Source organism: Scyliorhinus torazame, chromosome 8 (genome assembly GCF_047496885.1).
Source record: "Scyliorhinus torazame isolate Kashiwa2021f chromosome 8, sScyTor2.1, whole genome shotgun sequence".
NCBI classification, from domain to species: Eukaryota; Metazoa; Chordata; class Chondrichthyes; order Carcharhiniformes; family Scyliorhinidae; genus Scyliorhinus; species Scyliorhinus torazame.
In genome coordinates, this window is record NC_092714.1 from 65,719,748 (window position 1) to 65,737,546 (window position 17,799).

General features: G+C 49.5%; 1 protein-coding gene across 1 annotated transcript in view; it reads left to right on the forward strand.

Annotated features, from left to right (window-relative positions):
• The first annotated feature begins 11,988 nt into the window (after window positions 1-11,988).
• The window catches only part of LOC140427908 (uncharacterized), a 56,161-nt gene continuing 50,350 nt past the window's right edge, over window positions 11,989-17,799 (forward strand). Inside the window, exons 1-5 of the mRNA XM_072513757.1 lie at window positions 11,989-12,053; window positions 12,361-12,475; window positions 12,845-13,114; window positions 14,121-14,354; window positions 16,788-16,859. Coding sequence (XP_072369858.1) covers window positions 14,138-14,354; window positions 16,788-16,859 — 289 coding nt within the window. The 5' untranslated portion in view covers window positions 11,989-12,053; window positions 12,361-12,475; window positions 12,845-13,114; window positions 14,121-14,137. The remainder of the gene's footprint in view (window positions 12,054-12,360; window positions 12,476-12,844; window positions 13,115-14,120; window positions 14,355-16,787; window positions 16,860-17,799) is intronic.

A 17,799-nucleotide genomic window follows, 5' to 3' on the forward strand; every position in this document is an offset into this window, starting at 1 on the left:
CTACATCCTTCCACACTATCGACAACACCACCGACTTTAGTATCGTCTGCAAATTTACTCACCCACCCTTCTGCGCCTTCCTCTAGGTCATTGATAAAAATGACAAACAGCAACGGCCCCAGAACAGATCCTTGTGGTACTCCACTTGTGACTGTACTCCATTCTGAACATTTCCCATCAACCACCACCCTCTGTCTTCTTTCAGCTAGCCAATTTCTGATCCACATCTCTAAATCACCCTCAATCCCCAGCCTCCGTATTTTTTGCAATAGCCTACCGTGGGGAACCTTATCAAACGCTTTGCTGAAATCCATATACACCACATCAACTGCTCTACCCTCGTCTACCTGTTCAGTCACCTTCTCAAAGAACTCAATAAGGTTTGTGAGGCATGACCTACCCTTCACAAAGCCATGCTGACTATCCCTGATCATATTATTCCTATCTAGATGATTATAAATCTTGTCTCTTATAATCCCCTCCAAGACTTTACCCACTACAGACGTGAGGCTCACCGGTCTATAGTTGCCGGGGTTGTCTCTGCTCCCCTTTTTGAACAAAGGGACCACATTTGCTGTCCTCCAGTCCTCTGGCACTATTCCTGTAGCCAATGATGACATAAAAATCAAAGCCAAAGGTCCAGCAATCTCTTCCCTGGCCTCCCATAGAATCCTAGGATAAATCCCATCAGGTCCCGGGGACTTATCTATTTTCAGCCTGTCCAGAATTGCCAACACCTCTTCCCTACGTACCTCAATGCCATCTATTCTATTAGCCTGGGGCTCAGCATTCTCCTCCACAACATTATCTTTTTCCTGAGTGAATACTGACAAAAAATATTCATTTAGTATCTCGCCTATCTCTTCAGACTCCACACACAATTTCCCATCCCTGTCCTTGACTGGTCCTACTCTTTCCCTAGTCATTCGCTTATTCCTGACATACCTATAGAAAGCTTTTGGGTTTTCCTTGATCCTTCCTGCCAAATACTTCTCATGTCCCCTCCTTGCTCGTCTTAGCTCTCTCTTTAGATCCTTCCTCGCTACCTTGTAACTATCCATCGCCCCAACCGGAACTTCACACTTCATCTTCACATAGGCCTCCTTCTTCCTCTTAACAAGAGATTCCACTTCCTTGGTAAACCACGGTTCCCTCACTCGACACCTTCCTCCCTGTCTGACCGGTACATACTTATCAAGAACACGCAGTAGCTGATCCTTGAACAAGCCCCACTTATCCAGTGTGCCCAACACTTGCAGCCTACTTCTCCACCTTATCCCCCCCAAGTCACGTCTAATGGCATCATAATTGCCCTTCCCCCAGCTATAACTCTTGCCCTGCGGTGTATACTTATCCCTTTCCATCATTAACGTAAACGTCACCGAATTGTGGTCACTGTCCCCAAAGTGCTCTCCTACCTCCAAATCCAACACCTGGCCTGGTTCATTACCCAAAACCAAATCCAACGTGGCCTCGCCTCTTGTTGGCCTGTCAACATATTGTTTCAGGAAACCCTCCTGCACACACTGTACAAAAAACGACCCATCTATTGTACTCGAACTATATCTTTTCCAGTCATTATTTGGAAAGTTAAAGTCTCCCATAATAACTACCCTGTTACTTTCGCTCTTATCCAGAATCATCTTCGCCATCCTTTCCTCTACATCCCTCGAACTATTAGGAGGCCTATAAAAAACTCCCAACAGGGTGACCTCTCCTTTCCTGTTTCTAACTTCAGCCCATACTACCTCGGAAGAAGAGTCCCCATCTAGCATCCTCTCCGCCACCGTAATACTGCTCTTGACTAGCAGCGCCACACCTCCCCCTCTTTTGCCTCCTTCTCTGAGCTTTCTAAAACACCTAAACCCCGGAACCTGCAACATCTATTCCTGTCCCTGCTCTATCCATGTCTCCGAAATGGCCACAACATCGAAGTCCCAGGTACCAACCCATGCTGCCAGTTCCACCTTGTTTCGTATACTCCTGGCATTGAAGTAGACACACTTCAAACCACCTACCTGAACACTGGCCCCCTCCTGCGACGTCAAATCTGTGCTCCTGACCTCTATACTCTCATTCTCCCTTACCCTAAAACTACAATCCAGGTTCCCATGTCCCTGCTGCATTAGTTTAAACCCCCCCAAAGAGCACTAACAAATCTCCCCCCCAGGATATTTGTGCCCCTCAGGTTCAGATGTAGACCATCCTGTCTGTAGAGGTCCCACCTTCCCCAGAAAGAGCCCCAGTTATCCAGAAATCTGAATCCCTCCCGCCTGCACCATTCCTGTAGCCACGTGTTTAAATGCTCTCTCTCCCTATTCCTCATCTCACTATCACGTGGCACGGGCAACAACCCAGAGATAACAACTCTGTTTGTTCTAGTTCTGAGCTTCCATCCTAGCTCCCTGAAAGCCTGCCTGACATCCTTGTCCCCTTTCCTACCTATGTCGTTAGTGCCAATGTGGACCACGACTTGGGGCTGCTCCCCCTCCCCCCTAAGGACCCGGAAAACACGATCCGAGACATCACGTACCCTTGCACCTGGGAGGCAACATACCAAACGTAAGTCTCTCACGCTCCCACAAAATCTCCTATCTGTGCCCCTGACTATAGAGTCCCCAATTACTAATGCTCTGCTCCTCTCCCCCCTTCCCTTCTGAGCAACAGGGACAGAGTCCGTGCCAGAGGCCCGTACCCCATGGCTTACCCCTGGTAAGTCCCCCCCCCCACAAGTATCCAAAGCGGTATACTTGTTTCTCAGGGGAACTTCTCTGGAGGCACGCCAGGAGCCATAAAACGGACCCCCTAGTTGAGAGGGTTTGACTGCTACATGCGAACCCCCGATACGCCTACGTCGAGCACCGCGATGGCAGGCAAGACACGGTTTCCCTCCGGGACCTGGCACCCGCTGGTTCCCCCACTACTGACGCCCCACCCCTCGCGCGGGACCTGGCACCCGCTGGTTCCCCCACTAATGACGCCCCACCCCTCGCGCGGGACCTGGCACCCGCTGGTTCCCCCACTGATTCCCCCCCCCCCCCCGGGACTCCCACCCTGTCGGTAGACACCGACCGCGCCCCCCCATAGAACCCCCCCCCCCCACTGCCCGCCGGCACCGCTACCCCCAGCCCCAGCTACTCGCCCAGCTACTCCCCTGCCCCCGACCCCCTACCCCGACCCGGACCAAAGCTCCGACCACCGTGTTCCCGGATGTACTCTCACCAAAGACGTCCATGTCCGCCGCACCACCGCCTGAGCTGAGAAGGTCGACGAGGACAATCCGGCCGCCGAAAAGACTAGACATGTGATTCCACTTCACCCCCCGACGGACTTGCGTTTTTTTTTAAACAGGGGGTGAATGTGATAAATGGTTACTGTACCCTTAACACCATGTAGGTGATGCCCCTTTATTCTGGGTTTGGAACCCTGGAGGACTCCGCCTCCGGCTCCGCCCATCAGGGAGCCATATATAAGGTGACGCCCTGTAGGTGGCACTCAGTAAGCACACGTCTCAATCACTGACTAGTTCTCTGCTTATTAAAGCCTTCATTTAGCATTCTACACTCTTGTGTCGTTATTGAGGGTATTACACCGAGGAAGCGGAGGTGCCAAAGAGGAGCCACATGAGGCCTCAGGTGTTCCGGCACCGCCTGTCGAGGACTGACCGGACTGGGCATGCCGTTGCTGAGCAGGGAGACAGTGCGACATATCTTCCAGATCATGGCATACCTGACACCACGGGGGTATGGGGGAGGACACCCACTCCTGGCAGCCGTCAAGGTGATGGTCACCCTGAACCTTTACGCTACTAAGATGCGGTTCAGGTGCCTGGACCTCTCTGGGGTTGCCCTCCAGTATTAGGCTGAGAGGGTCGCCCGCATCATGGCGGCCTGCTGCATTCTCCACAATATCGCGCAGCAGAGGGCTGACGTTCTGGAGGAGGAGGAGGAAAGCCAGTCCTCGTCTGACAAGGAGGATGCGGGGGTGGGGGGGGGGGGGGGGGATAGGCAGGACATTGGGCCCAGGCAGGCACGGGATGCCGCACGATGCGTGCGCCAGGGCCAATGGCATGGGATGTTCTGATCGCCTCCAGGTTCACCAACTGGGGGAGGGGGTGACTGGCCAGGGACACGGACACTACATCCCAATTCCACACCCCCTCACTGGCCCTCCCCCTGGCACCCCTCACCCCTCTCACATCCCAATCCCACACCCCCTCACTTGCCCGACGCCCGGCACCCCTCTCCTGCAACTCCCTCCGTGATACATACCTGCCACACTGCATGGTGTGGGCCCTGGGTTGACAGTAACACAATGAGCTCTGGTGCTCTGCATCCAATGACAATGTCTGACTACTGCCCAGGGTAGCACTTTCCACCCTCCACTTGGGTGATCCCTGCATGCGAGCTGGTCATTGCATCACACGGTCCCATCGAATCCCTGGGGTGACGGTGGTGGGGATGGTCGAAGGTGGGGTGGCGCTGTAGGTAGCACGGTCCACCCACAACATTTGCCCACTCCCTCCACGCACCCTCTCTCTGGCCAGACCAGACCAGCCCATCCCTCACACCCATCTGACAGAGCACCGAGGCAGGTTGTAACAGTGTGAACAGCTGTTAATGTGACAACACATATACAGATTTGTGCCCTAGCCCCTATAACTACTGTGCACTGCATCCGTGCCAACTTAACTGGTGTCTAACTTTCTAGCCTTAATAGTGTTACGTCTAGGTGGGTCCCCAGATGGTCCCCAGCAGGATTGGGGGCGGCCTGCTGTGATTCCCGCCCTGCGACCTAGGTCCTCGTTAATGGGCATCTTCCGGGCAACCAGACCTGCATGGGCCCGGCAACTGCTTGGCATCCCAGGTGGCATGTTACACCTGCTGCCCACCAGATGCATCAGGGACAGCAGAGGGGAGTCAGAGGTGCTACAGTGTTCCGTACCCTCCCCTGTGGGAGTCACCGGCATGGACCCCATCACTTCCTCCTCCATCGGGGCACCTGATGGCCTTTGGGCTCTGTAGGACGGGTGTGTGAGCAGAGCTATCCCCTGAAGCTGCCCCGCCACCTGGCACTGCCAGTCCTGGAGGTCCACTCTGGTGTCGGCCGGGGTCTCCAGTTTCGCGGCCATGGAGCACAGTGAGTGGACCATCTCCTTCTTGGTCTGTGCCACATCATCCATTGTCTGCGCCACCACCTTCTGGGTTTTTGTCACATCAGCCAGTGACTGCGCCATCTCCCTCTGGGACTGGGCCACCTCCCTCTGTGTCTGCGCCACATTGGCCAGCGCCTGGACAATGCCTCCGGCGTTCCCACAATAGCCTGCTGTGACTGGACCAGGCTCAGGAGCGCTGCTGTGATTTCCAGGTGGCTCTGGCACATGGTTGCCTGTGAGGTGGCAGCCCTGTACAGGGTCCGGCCAGTGCCTGCACAGAATGCCCCAGGCCTTGGACATGATGATCCATAGCCAATACCGTCGCCCCCAATGCCTCCACCGCAGACACCACCCCTACGGTGTTGGCCTGGGTGGCACGCATAATCGGCACCACCTCCTGCTGACTCCTCCAACTGTACGTGCAGGTACTGGATGCTCGCCGACAACCTCTCATGTAGTCCCTGGCTCTGCGACTGCATCTCCACAATCGATGGGACTGTCCGTTCCAGAAGCCCAAAACCTGTCTGGACGGCAGTTAGTCCCTGGGTTTGTCCCCCCTTCTGACCGTCCACCCTCTCAGGTGTTCTTACCCATCTGCTGTACCAGGTCAGCAGTGTGGTGAGCACCAGATAGTGTCCCCGGAGCCTCTTCACTAAAGTGTCCAGCCGAGGTGAGTGTTTCTGTGATGGTGGAGAGTGTCGGAGACAGCTGTGACGGGAAATCACTGTCATCCTCCGACTTGAGCTCCAGGGTCTCCTGAGTCTCGGGCAGAGGGCTGGGGTCCAAGCTGCTCCCATCGCTACCCAGCTCACGGTGGGGGGGGGGGGGGGGGGGGGGGGGGGGGGGGGGAGGCTCCGGCTCTGGCTGAGGGAGGGGGCGATGGCCCCAAATCTAGCAGCTCCTGTAAAACAAAAACACAAGACAAGATGCATGATTAGACCGTGGGTCGGGGGGGTGCGTGAGCGTGGGGGTGGGGGTGGGGGTGGTGTGGGGGTGGGGGTGGTGTTGGGGTGGCGGAGCTTAACACACGTGTCATGGGGAACCGCAAATAAGCGGGGTCTCACCTCCTGGCCCGCAGCCGAACTCCATCCCGGCGACTTCCCTTTCCTCCGGGCCACTAACCAGGGCCCTCTGCTCTGCCAGTGAGGGGCCACAGGTCTGGTGGTCCCTCTCCTGTCTTCTCCCGTTCCCGGAGGTTGCGAGCGACCTTCTCCTGCGGTGGGGGACATAAAACATCAGTGTTAGACAGTCCAAGGGATGGGTAGCTGGTGGCTCCAGTGGCCAGGGCACACGACCATGGCGGCTGGTATGTGGTGCGAGGTGGGGGTTCGGCTGCTCTCCAGATGGGTGTCAGGTTATGGGTGTGTGGCACTGGGTTGGTGCCAGGGGCACAGTGCTGCCCACTCACCCTGGCCACCCTGAGGAGATCAGTTTTTTCCGGCACTGCAGGACCATCTGGACAGTTGCCCACAGCACTCACAGCCTCTGCCACCTGCGCCCAGGCACTGCGAATGGCGGCGGCTGGCAACCTCCTTCCCGGGCCGTGTTACAGAGTCATCCAGTTCTCCTCCATGGCGTCCAGGAAGGTCTCGAGCTCTGCGTACCCGAAATGGGGGGTCGCGCATCTTACTCCCATCTTATTGTCTGGGATGGTTGTGGGGGGAGTGCAGTGTGTCTATGCGGCTGCAGCTTGTCAGCCTCCTGAGTGTCAATCGCAAAATCAGCGAATCCGGCACCGTTTCTCATTGGAATCGATAGTGTTCCACGTGGCGCCGGTGCTAGCCCCTCAACAGTACATAGAACATAGAACATAGAAAATACAGCGCAGAACAGGCCCTTCGGCCCACGATGTTGTGCCAAACCTTTGTCCTAGATTAATCATAGATTATCATTGAATTTACAGTGCAGAAGGAGGCCACCCGGCCCCCCGAGTCCGCACCGGCTCCCAGAAAGAGCACCCCACCCAAACTCAACACCTCCACCCAACACCAAGGGCAATTTTGGACATTAAGGGCAATTTAGCATTGGCCAATTCACCTAACCTGCACATCTTTGGACTGTGGGAGGAAACCGGAGCACCCGGAGGAAACCCACGCAGACACGGGGAGGACGTGCAGACTCCGCACAGACAGTGACCCAAGCCGGAATCGAACCTGGGACCCTGGAGCTGTGAAGCATTGTGCTATCCACAATGCTACCATGCTGCCCTTAAGAACAAATAAATCTACACTATATAATTTTACCGTAATCCATGTACCTATCCAATAGCTGCTTGAAGGTCCCTAATGTTTCCGACTCAACTACTTCCACAGGCAGTGCATTCCATGCCCCCACTACTCTCTGGGTAAAGAACCTACCTCTGATATCCCTCCTATATCTTCCACCTTTCACCTTAAATTTATGTCCCCTTGTAATGGTTTGTTCCACCCGGGGAAAAAGTCTCTGACTGTCTACTCTATCTATTCCCCTGATCATCTTATAAACCTCTATCAAGTCGCCCCTCATCCTTCTCCGTTCTAATGAGAAAAGGCCTAGCACCCTCAACCTTTCCTCATAAGACCTACTCTCCATTCCAGGCAACATCCTGGTAAATCTTCTTTGCACCTTTTCCAAAGCTTCCACATCCTTCCTAAAATGAGGCGACCAGAACTGTACACAGTACTCCAAATGCGGCCTGACCAAAGTTTTGTACAGCTGCATCATCACCTCACGGCTCTTAAATTCAATCCCTCTGTTAATGAACGCGAGCACACCATAGGCCTTCTTCACAGCTCTATCCACTTGAGTGGCAACTTTCAAAGATGTATGAACATAGACCCCAAGATCTCTCTGCTCCTCCACATTGCCAAGAACTCTACCGTTAACCCTGTATTCCACATTCATATTTGTCCTTCCAAAATGGACAACCTCACACTTTTCAGGGTTAAACTCCATCTGCCACTTCTCTGCCCAGCTCTGCATCCTATCTATGTCTCTTTGCAGCCGACAACAGCCCTCCTCACTATCCACAACTCCACCAATCTTCGTATCGTCTGCAAATTTACTGACCCACCCTTCAACTCCCTCATCCAAGTCATTAATGAAAATCACAAACAGCAGAGGACCCAGAACTGATCCCTGCGGTACGCCACTGGTAACTGGGATCCAGGCTGAATATTTACCATCCACCACCACTCTCTGACTTCTATCGGTTAGCCAGTTCGTTATCCAACTGGCCAAATTTCCCACTATCCCATGCCTCCTTACTTTCTGCATAAGCCTACCATGGGGAACCTTATCAAATGCCTTACTAAAATCCATGTACACTACATCCACTGCTTTACCTTCATCCACATGCTTGGTCACCTCCTCAAAGAATTCAATAAGACTTGTAAGGCAAGACCTACCCCTCACAAATCTGTGCTGACTATCCCTAATCAAGCAGTGTCTTTCCAGATGCTCAGAAATCCTACCCTTTCCATTACTTTGCCTACCACCGAAGTAAGACTAACTGGCCTGTAATTCCCAGGGTTATCCCTAGTCCCTCTTTTGAACAGGGGCACGACATTCGCCACTCTCCAATCCCCTGGTACCACCCCTGTTGACAGTGAGGACGAAAAGATCATTGCCAACGGCTCTGCAATTTCATCTCTTGCTTCCCATAGAATCCTTGGATATATCCCGTCAGGCCCGGGGGACTTGTCTATCCTCACGTTTTTCAAAATGCCCAACACATCTTCCTTCCTAACAAGTATTTCCTCCAGCTTACCAATCTGTTTCACACTGTCCTCTCCAACAATATCGCCCCTCTCATTTGTAAATACAGAAGAAAAGTACTCGTTCAAGACCTCTCCTATCTCTTCAGACTCAATACACAATCTCCCGCTACTGTCCTTGATCGGACCTACCCTCGCTCTAGTCATTCTCATATTTCTCACATATGTGTAAAAGGCCTTGGGGTTTTCCTTGATCCTACCCGCCAAAGATTGTTCATGCCCTCTCTTAGCTCTCCTAATCCCTTTCTTCAGTTCCCTCCTGGCTATCTTGTATCCCTCCAATGCCCTGTCTGAACCTTGTTTCCTCAGCCTTACATAAGTCTCCTTTTTCCTCTTAACAAGACATTCAACCTCTCTTGTCAACCATGGTTCCCTCACTCGACCATCTCTTCCCTGCCTGACAGGGACATACATATCAAGGACACGTAGCACCTGTTCCTTGAACAAGTTCCACATTTCACTTGTGTCCTTCCCTGACAGCCTATGTTCCCAACTTATGCACTTCAATTCTTGTCTGACAACATCGTATTTACCCTTCCCCCAATTGTAAATCTTGCCCTGTTGCACGTACCTATCCCTCTCCATTACTAAAGTGTAAGTCACAGAATTGTGGTCACTATCTCCAAAATGCTCCCCCACTAACAAATCTATCACTTGCCCTGGTTCATTACCCAGTACTAAATCCAATATTGCCCCTCCTCTGGTCAGACAATCTACATACTGTGTTAGAAAAGCTTCCTGGACACACTGCACAAACACCACCCCATCCAAACTATTTGATCTAAAGAGTTTCCACTCAATATTTGGGAAGTTAAAGTCGCCCATGACTACTACCCTATGACTTCTGCACCTTTCCAAAATCTGTTTCCCAATCTGTTCCTCCACATCTCTGCTACTATTGGGGGGCCTATAGAAAACTCCTAACAAGGTGACTGCTCCTTTCCTATTTCTGACTTCAACCCATACTACCTCAATAGGGTGATACTCCTCGAACTGCCTTTCTGCAGCTGTTATACTATCTCTAATTAATAATGCCACCCCCCCCCACCTCTTTTACCACCCTCCCTAATCTTATTGAAACATCTATAACCAGGGACCTCCAACAACCATTTCTGCCCCTCTTCTATCCAAGTTTCCGTGATGGCCACCACATCGTAGTCCCAAGTACCGATCCATGCCTTAAGTTCACCCACCTTATTCCTGATGCTTCTTGCGTTGAAGTATACACACTTCAACCCATCTCCGTGCCTGCAAGTACTCTCCTTTGTCAGTGTTCCCTTCCCCACTGCCTCACTACATGCTTTGGCGTACTGAATATCGGCTACCTTAGTTGCTGGACTACAAATCCGGTTCCCATTCCCCTGCCAAATTAGTTTAAACCCTCCCGAAGAGTACTAGAAAACCTCCCTCCCAGGATATTGGTGCCCCTCTGGTTCAGATGCAACCTGTCCTGCTTGTACAGGTCCCACCTTCCCCAGAATGCGCTCCAATTATCCAAATACCTGAAGCCCTCCCTCCTACACCATTCCTGCAGCCACGTGTTCAACTGCACTCTCTCCCTATTCCTAGCCTCGCTATCACATGGCACCGGCAACAAACCAGAGATGACAACTCTGTCTGTCCTGGCTTTTAACTTCCAGCCTAACTCCCTAAACTTGTTTATTACCTCCATACCCCTTTTCCTACCTATGTCGTTGGTACCAATGTGCACCACGACTTCTGGCTGCTCACCCTCCCCCTTAAGGATCCTGAAGACACGATCCGAGACATCACTGGCCCTGGCACCCGGGAGGCAACATACCTTCCGGGAGTCTCGCTCGCGACCACAGAATCTCCTATCTATTCCCCGAACCATTGAATCTCCTACAACTATTGCTTTTCTATTCTCCCCCTTCCCTTCTGAGCCCCAGAGCCAGACTCAGTGCCAGAGACCTGGCCGCTAGGGCCTTCCCCCGGTAGGTCATCCCCCCCAACAGCATCCAAAACGGTATACTTGTTTTGAAGGGGAACGGCCACGAGGGATCCCTGCACTGTCTGCCTGTTTGTTTTTTTCCCCCTGACTGTAACCCAGCTATTCTTGTCCTGTACCTTGGGTGTGGTTCCCTCCTTGTAACTCTTCTCAATCACCCCCTCTGCCTCCCGGATGATCCGAAGTTCATCCAGCTTCAGCTCCAGTTCCCTAACACGGTCTTTGAGGAGCTGAAGTTGGGTGCACTTCCCGCAGGTATAGTCAGCGGGGACACCGGTGGTATCCCTCACCACCCACATCCTACAGGAGGAGCATGCAACTGGTCTAGCCTCCATCCCTTCTTACCTGACAGAATATAGCTGCCCTGTGGACTAACTAGATCTCCGCCCTCCGACTCTGCTCCCAGTCAGCTACACTTTCTGTAAACTCCTGGCTCTCTTCGCACTCTTTGCGGAAATGTCGGAAACAAAATGAAAGGAGCACCTTACTCCCTCCTCACCTAACTCCCTCGGTCACCAAACTCTTACTATAGCACTCAAAAAGCACCAAATTCAGCACTCAGTGGCAGAATTGGTCCAGGTGCAGCGCCAGTTTTGCTGTTGTGGAACTCCACGAATCCTGCGTTGGCATCAACACGTACTCTCAGAAACGGAGAATCCGGGCCCGTGAAGTTAGCTGATTAATATCAATCACGTTAACAAAAAGAGACATTTCTTGAAAGAGCCTTCAATGCTACATGGATGTCATCAATGGTATTATCTACATACTGGAGAGTGCAGGGAGGAAAGAAAAGTGGGGGAGGAGGAGGAGAGAGAGAAAGGGTTGAGGAGGAGAGGAGAATGGAGAGGAGGGATCAGTATAGATGGCTGAAGTGGGAAAAGGGGAGGAGGGGGAGTGTAGAGAATGGGAAAGAAAGAGGAAGTGACCAAAAAGAGATAAAGAAGGTGAGGGAGGGGAACGCGAAAAGAGACAATAGAAATTGAGGGGGGACGGTGGGAAAGACCATCTTTGTGAAATGTCTGCTGTTGTTTTGGGTTCAGTTGCCTTAATGAATGAATGACAGCGAACTTCCCAAAAGCCCACAGTCAGAGAGAGAGGACTGCCTCAGGCTGGGAATGTACGTGCAGGATGTTGCAACATTCCTTTGCCAGTAACCTTCCCTTTCCCCCGGCATGTGAGTGGCTTCTTCCCGTATTCTTCTTTCACTTTTAAACTTCTCCACTGGCGGTAAGCACCCCTTCCCTTCCATTCCGAATTGAAACTCCGATCTTAGCTGTTACTTGCTTCCACCAAACGTCGACAGTTTTCCGCCAATTGTTCCTTAAAGAATGAAGCCTCGTATATTCCAGTTTTATGAGCTAGCAGTTAGGTGCAGGAGGTAGTCATGTAACAGATGGTCGTACATGGCAGAGAGAAGACGCAGACCACAGGGAAGAAACCTCGGTCGTGAGGAATATTAAAATTGCATTTATTTATTCCAGCCGATTTCCACCACAGGACGAAGAAGCAGTATTAAAAATTCACCGGATAGGAAGATAATCGTTGAGGTTAAGGTGAAAAGAAAGACAGACTCAACACACCCTGAAAGCGGGAGAGGTGGGTTTTCCAGGAATGAAGAGAAAAAGGGATGAAAGCTGCGGCCCAGGGAGCCTGTAGTCTGAATTTTTCAGGACTAAAGGGTCGATAATGTTTTGTTAGGTAGGGGGCAACCTTCAATCCATTTGTGAATATAATAACCACCCTATGCTCCTGAATATTTAGTTGATATTGTTAACTATGGTGCAGATCAAGCACCATTATTAATGTTGTTAATACTGCCTTCATTATTTTCTTGCCAGATACATGTGTTTTCCCCCCCTCCAGTTCCAACCCTGTTTTACAGAACAGGCAATCGATTGCCTTGGTTTTGTGTTGTGATCAAACTTTTTTTCGTGGAAAAAATGGACAAGTTTTTACAACTTGCAGGAAAAACATTGGAGAAAGTTGGAAAACAAAGCTTGGAAAGGTTCGTTGAAGACGTGCAGCAAACAGGAGCATTAAAGGAGAACGCTAAGCAAGGTGATGTGGACGAGTTTCACCAAAAATCCATTGGTAGAAGACTGGAGATCATCGGAAAGCAAAATCTGGAAAGGCTGGCCAAAGACTTTGTGGCAGAAACGAAGGTGACTGACCTGCTGACTGGTGGGCATGGCAGTGATCACCAAAGTGAACTTCCTTCAACAGAGACGGAAGCTGGTGGGTATTTTTCATTTTGTGTCTCGTTTCACTCACAGCAGTTAAAATTCAACAATGAAGTGAGGTGCTGTGAAATTTAGGATGTAAAGATATTCGGGATAATTTCAAAAGTTGTTTAACTTTGGGGAGGGGCTCTTTCCAGAAATCAAGAACATACCGCCCTTTCTTCGATGAACTTCCATCAATCACTAAGTTTTTCGAAGGTCATAGAATCAAAGAATTTACAGTGCAGCTGGAGGCCATTCGGCCCATCACGTCTGCACCAACCTTGGAAAATGCACCCTACTTAAACCCACACCTCCACCCAATCCCCATAACCCAGTAACTCCACTTAACCTTTTTGGACACTAAGGGCAATTTATCATGGTCAATCCACCTAGCCTGCACATCTTTGGACTGTGGGAGGAAACTCCGGAGCACCTGGAGGAAACCCACGCAGACATGGGGAGAACGTGCAGATTCCGCACGGACAGTGACCCAAGCCAGGAATTGAACCTGGGACCCTGGAGCTGTGAAGCAACTGCTAACCACTGTGTTACCGTACTGCCACATCACCTTGCTGAGGACTTGAGTCCTCAAGGTGGATCCTGTTAATGCTGTTTCACTATTCCGCAAAGCCAATCCAATGTAAGGACCGGGGGAACTGCCAGGCCTGTAGGACCTCAACTTGCCTGCTGACTACTGCCATCTGACCCAGACAACCATATGTAGGCCTAACTGAGGTTCTGCTACAAACCAGGTCCCCTGAAAACTGCAGCATAGGATGAGACCCAGTGTACTTGGCCTACACCATCTGCTTCATTCCTGTCATTCAGGGCAGGAGGCTGACTGTCACTCAGTTCACAGATCATCAGGACCTTCATAATTTTCCAGCAGAGTTCGTAATGTGAATCATTGCTTCTTTGGCACAAACTAATGGCATTCCTCTTTGGAGTATTAAATGGCATCAGCTTTATGAATGACATATTTATTTCCTGCTGAGTCTGATGTCTTTACTTATTGGCAGGTACTCAAAATGAAAACATGATGGATAATGAACTCAGAGTAAAACTTCAAAATGTATTCCAGCAAGGAAAAGTCCCATTTTATGTCCGGACGTTGACTGTTTGCGGCTACAGGAGCGCTGGGAAAACAACTCTGCTGCGCAAATTACTGAATGAATCATTTCGGGAGGATGAACCCATAACAGACGGAATACAGATTGGACAGATAGATATTAAAAACTGGGAGAAAAAGCTAGGTAAATACATATTCAGATAGAGTCTGTGGTAGATTTGAATTCACGCACTAATCACACTGAAACGTAATGGAAGATAGGATATTACAATACAATAATTTGACAAATAATTCAGTAGTTACAATACCGAGAAGCAAATGAAACTGATGTACTTAGAATGATATGTGAAAGGTTCATTTTAGTTGCGTGCTGTTTTGTGGTCACACAATCCAATACTATCCCCTTTTTGTGGCCATTCTATGGACAAGATTTTTCTCTTTAGTGGCAGTACCGCTGTAAATGTGGTGGAATGTGAGTTCCCCCCACATCTGACAGTTGTGCTGTTGATCCTGGAAACGTTCACAAGGCAACATTATGGGAATGAACCAGTGCTCTAAAATGCTGAGACCAACATTGTTCAAAAGAATTCTTAACTGTATAAATCAAAGTATCCTGCAATTGTTCATCCCAATAATACTTCCAAACCAATTCCCCAAATGGAAATATCAGAAATAGGAGCCAGGGTAGACCACATGACTCCTTGCTCTGCCATTCAGTATGATCATAGCTGACCTCACCATGACCTTAACTCCACTTGCCGACTTGTTTCCCATAAAGCTTGACTCCCCTATAGATCAGAAGTCTGTCTCTCTCAGCCTTGAGTATATTCAATGACTCCATTGCTCTCTGAGCTCAAGAATTCGAAAGAAATTATGGGCTGGATTTTACCAGCCCTCTAGGAATGGTCTGGGAGGCAGGCTGGCCACACAAGCTGATGGCTAGGGAGGGTGGAGTGGCCATTGCCTTCACCCTGTCACTGACATTTTACCAGTGCCAGGTTGACTCTCTGCCACTTGGACAGAATGTCTGGTGATCACTGACAGCCTCCCTGCAGGCCTGGGGCAGCAGTGCACTTGTATGCCAACATTCTGCAGCCCAAGGAGGATCCTCCACGCAGATGTGGCCATCCCAGCATCAACACCACCGTACCCTCAACAGTCACTGACTCCAGTCACCACGTTGCAGGCCTGACTTCAGTCACTGTGGGCACAATCCCAGCAGTCCCAACTGTAATTCGGGGTGGCCGATAAATGATGGCCCAGTCAGTGAATTTTTAAAAAGTGACCAGCACTCTGGACAGCATAGCTGAGATTGAAGTGCTGCAAGCCCTCCCATTGGCTGGTAACTCTTGGAGGTGACCGCTCGTCCCTTAAAGGGACATGAACCCCAATGGAAACTAATTAGTTGCTGCTTGGGCCCAAAATGCATCTGTAATTCTCCCAAATGGCCAAGGCAGGATTGCTCCTGGCATTCTGACCCATTGTTAGGGACCCTAGCCAACCTAACTAACTCAGCCCACTGCCCTTAGTTCCAGATTCGCCAGTAACAGGAAATGTCCTTTTATCATTTGAAGCCCCCTCAGATCCTTATAAGTTTTAATAAGATAACATCTCATTCTTTTAAACTTCAAATTGGAGTATAGGCCCAACCTTCTTGACCTTTCACCATAAGACAATCCCTTCATCTCAGGAATCAACCTTTAGAACCTTCTCTGAACTGCCTCCAATGCAAGTACCTGCATATCCCTCCTTAAAGAAGGATAACCAACTGCACGGTACTTTTTTTAAAAATTGAGTACCCAATACTTTTTTTCAGTAAGGGGCACTTTAGTGTGGCCAATTCACCTACCCTGCACATCTTTTTGGGTTATACAGTGAGACCCACGCAGACAGGGGGAGAATGTGCAAACTCCACACGGACAGTGACCTGGGGCCGGGATCGAACCCGGGTCTTCGGCACCGTGAGGCAGCAATGCCAACTACTGTGCCACCCTGTATTCTAAATATAGTCTCACCAAAGCTCTGAGCGTTGTAGCAAGATTCCATACTTTCATATTCCATGCCCATCGCAATAAAGACCAACATTTTATTTAGCTTCCTTACCTGCATGGTAATACTATGGATTTCATGGAGGAGAACACCCAGGGATCTCTGTACAGCAACATTTTATAGTCTGTCTCCATTTAAGTAATTTTCTATTTTTCCTGCCCAAGGAAGATAAACTCACAGTTTTCCCACATTGTTCACCATCTGCTTATTTGTTTCCCACTCATTTACTCCATCCATAACCCTTTGCAGACTCTGTGTCCTGCTCGCAACTTGCACTCCCACCTATCTTTGTGTCATCAGCAAAATGTGGCTACAGTGCACTACATTTCCATTTCAAATTAGATGTCCAGCATTTGCAGTTTTTTTTTCTCTGTTTGAATGTTATTAATTTAATGTAGGTTTGTTCCACCTCGAGCAGTATTTCATTTTGCACCACCTCATTCAGGTATAAATGCACCAGATGTCTGAACTCGAGGATTTTATCGAATGCGCAGCCATGGAACAAACAGTGCGATATTCTAAACATGCCATTAATCATTTTCAAACTCTTCTCTTCTCTTATTGAAAGATAACCCAAGTGACGATTTAACAACTGCAATTGCATCCTGTGTTTTAAATTCTGACAAACAACCACTTGAAGGTGAGTAAGTGCTTATGGATTGCTTTCTTTCAAGAGCTGTGAAAAGTGATTTTAATGGGGAAAAAATTTAAATATATATTCTGTAATTGATTATGTTATTACAGTGTTGTCCTTAAGGCAGTTTGAGCCTGGATTACATTCTAAATTGTTTGCAACTCTTGCATGTCCTGATCTTTCCCTTCCTTACTGATGTTCTATTTTTACACCTTGCAATTCTCTGTCTTGTTCCAGAAGAAGTCATTCAGATAAGAGCTGAAGTTGGAATTTATTTTTAAATGGCTCCAATCATCACTGCTGTTTCACTGCGCCGAGGTCCCAGGTTCGATCCCGGCTCTGGGTCATTGTCCATGTGGAGTTTGCACATTCGCCCTGTGTTTGCGTGGGTTTCGCCCCCACAACCCAAAGATGTGCAGGATAGATGGATTGGCCATGCTAGATTGCCCCTTAATTGGAAAAAATGAATTGGGCACTCTAAATTTTTTTTTTTAAATGGCACCAATCATCATTATAAAATGCACAGGTGCAAGTAATGATAAAACAGGCAATAAATACAAGTAATAATCCAAAACTCCATGGCATATATATAGAATCATAGAATCCGTACAGTGCAGAAGGAGGCCATTCAGCCCATCGAGTCTGCACCGGCCTGTGGTAAGAGCACCCTACCCAAGCCCAATATGGATACTGACCACTCAAAGTTTCCTATTTAAATTAAACTAGTATGTTACTTGAATTTGTACAACTTAATTTAAAAAAGCAAAGAGGTGTCTAACTGATTTAAACACAAACTCATTTAACACAACTTTAATTTTCTCTGTGTAACGATTACAGCATATATTGTTTAAGACAACAGAAAACCGAGAATGCAGCTCACATCAAAATAGTGTATAAAAATGTAATACACAAGTCTTTTAAGGGGCAGTGTAACATCCCCACCAAC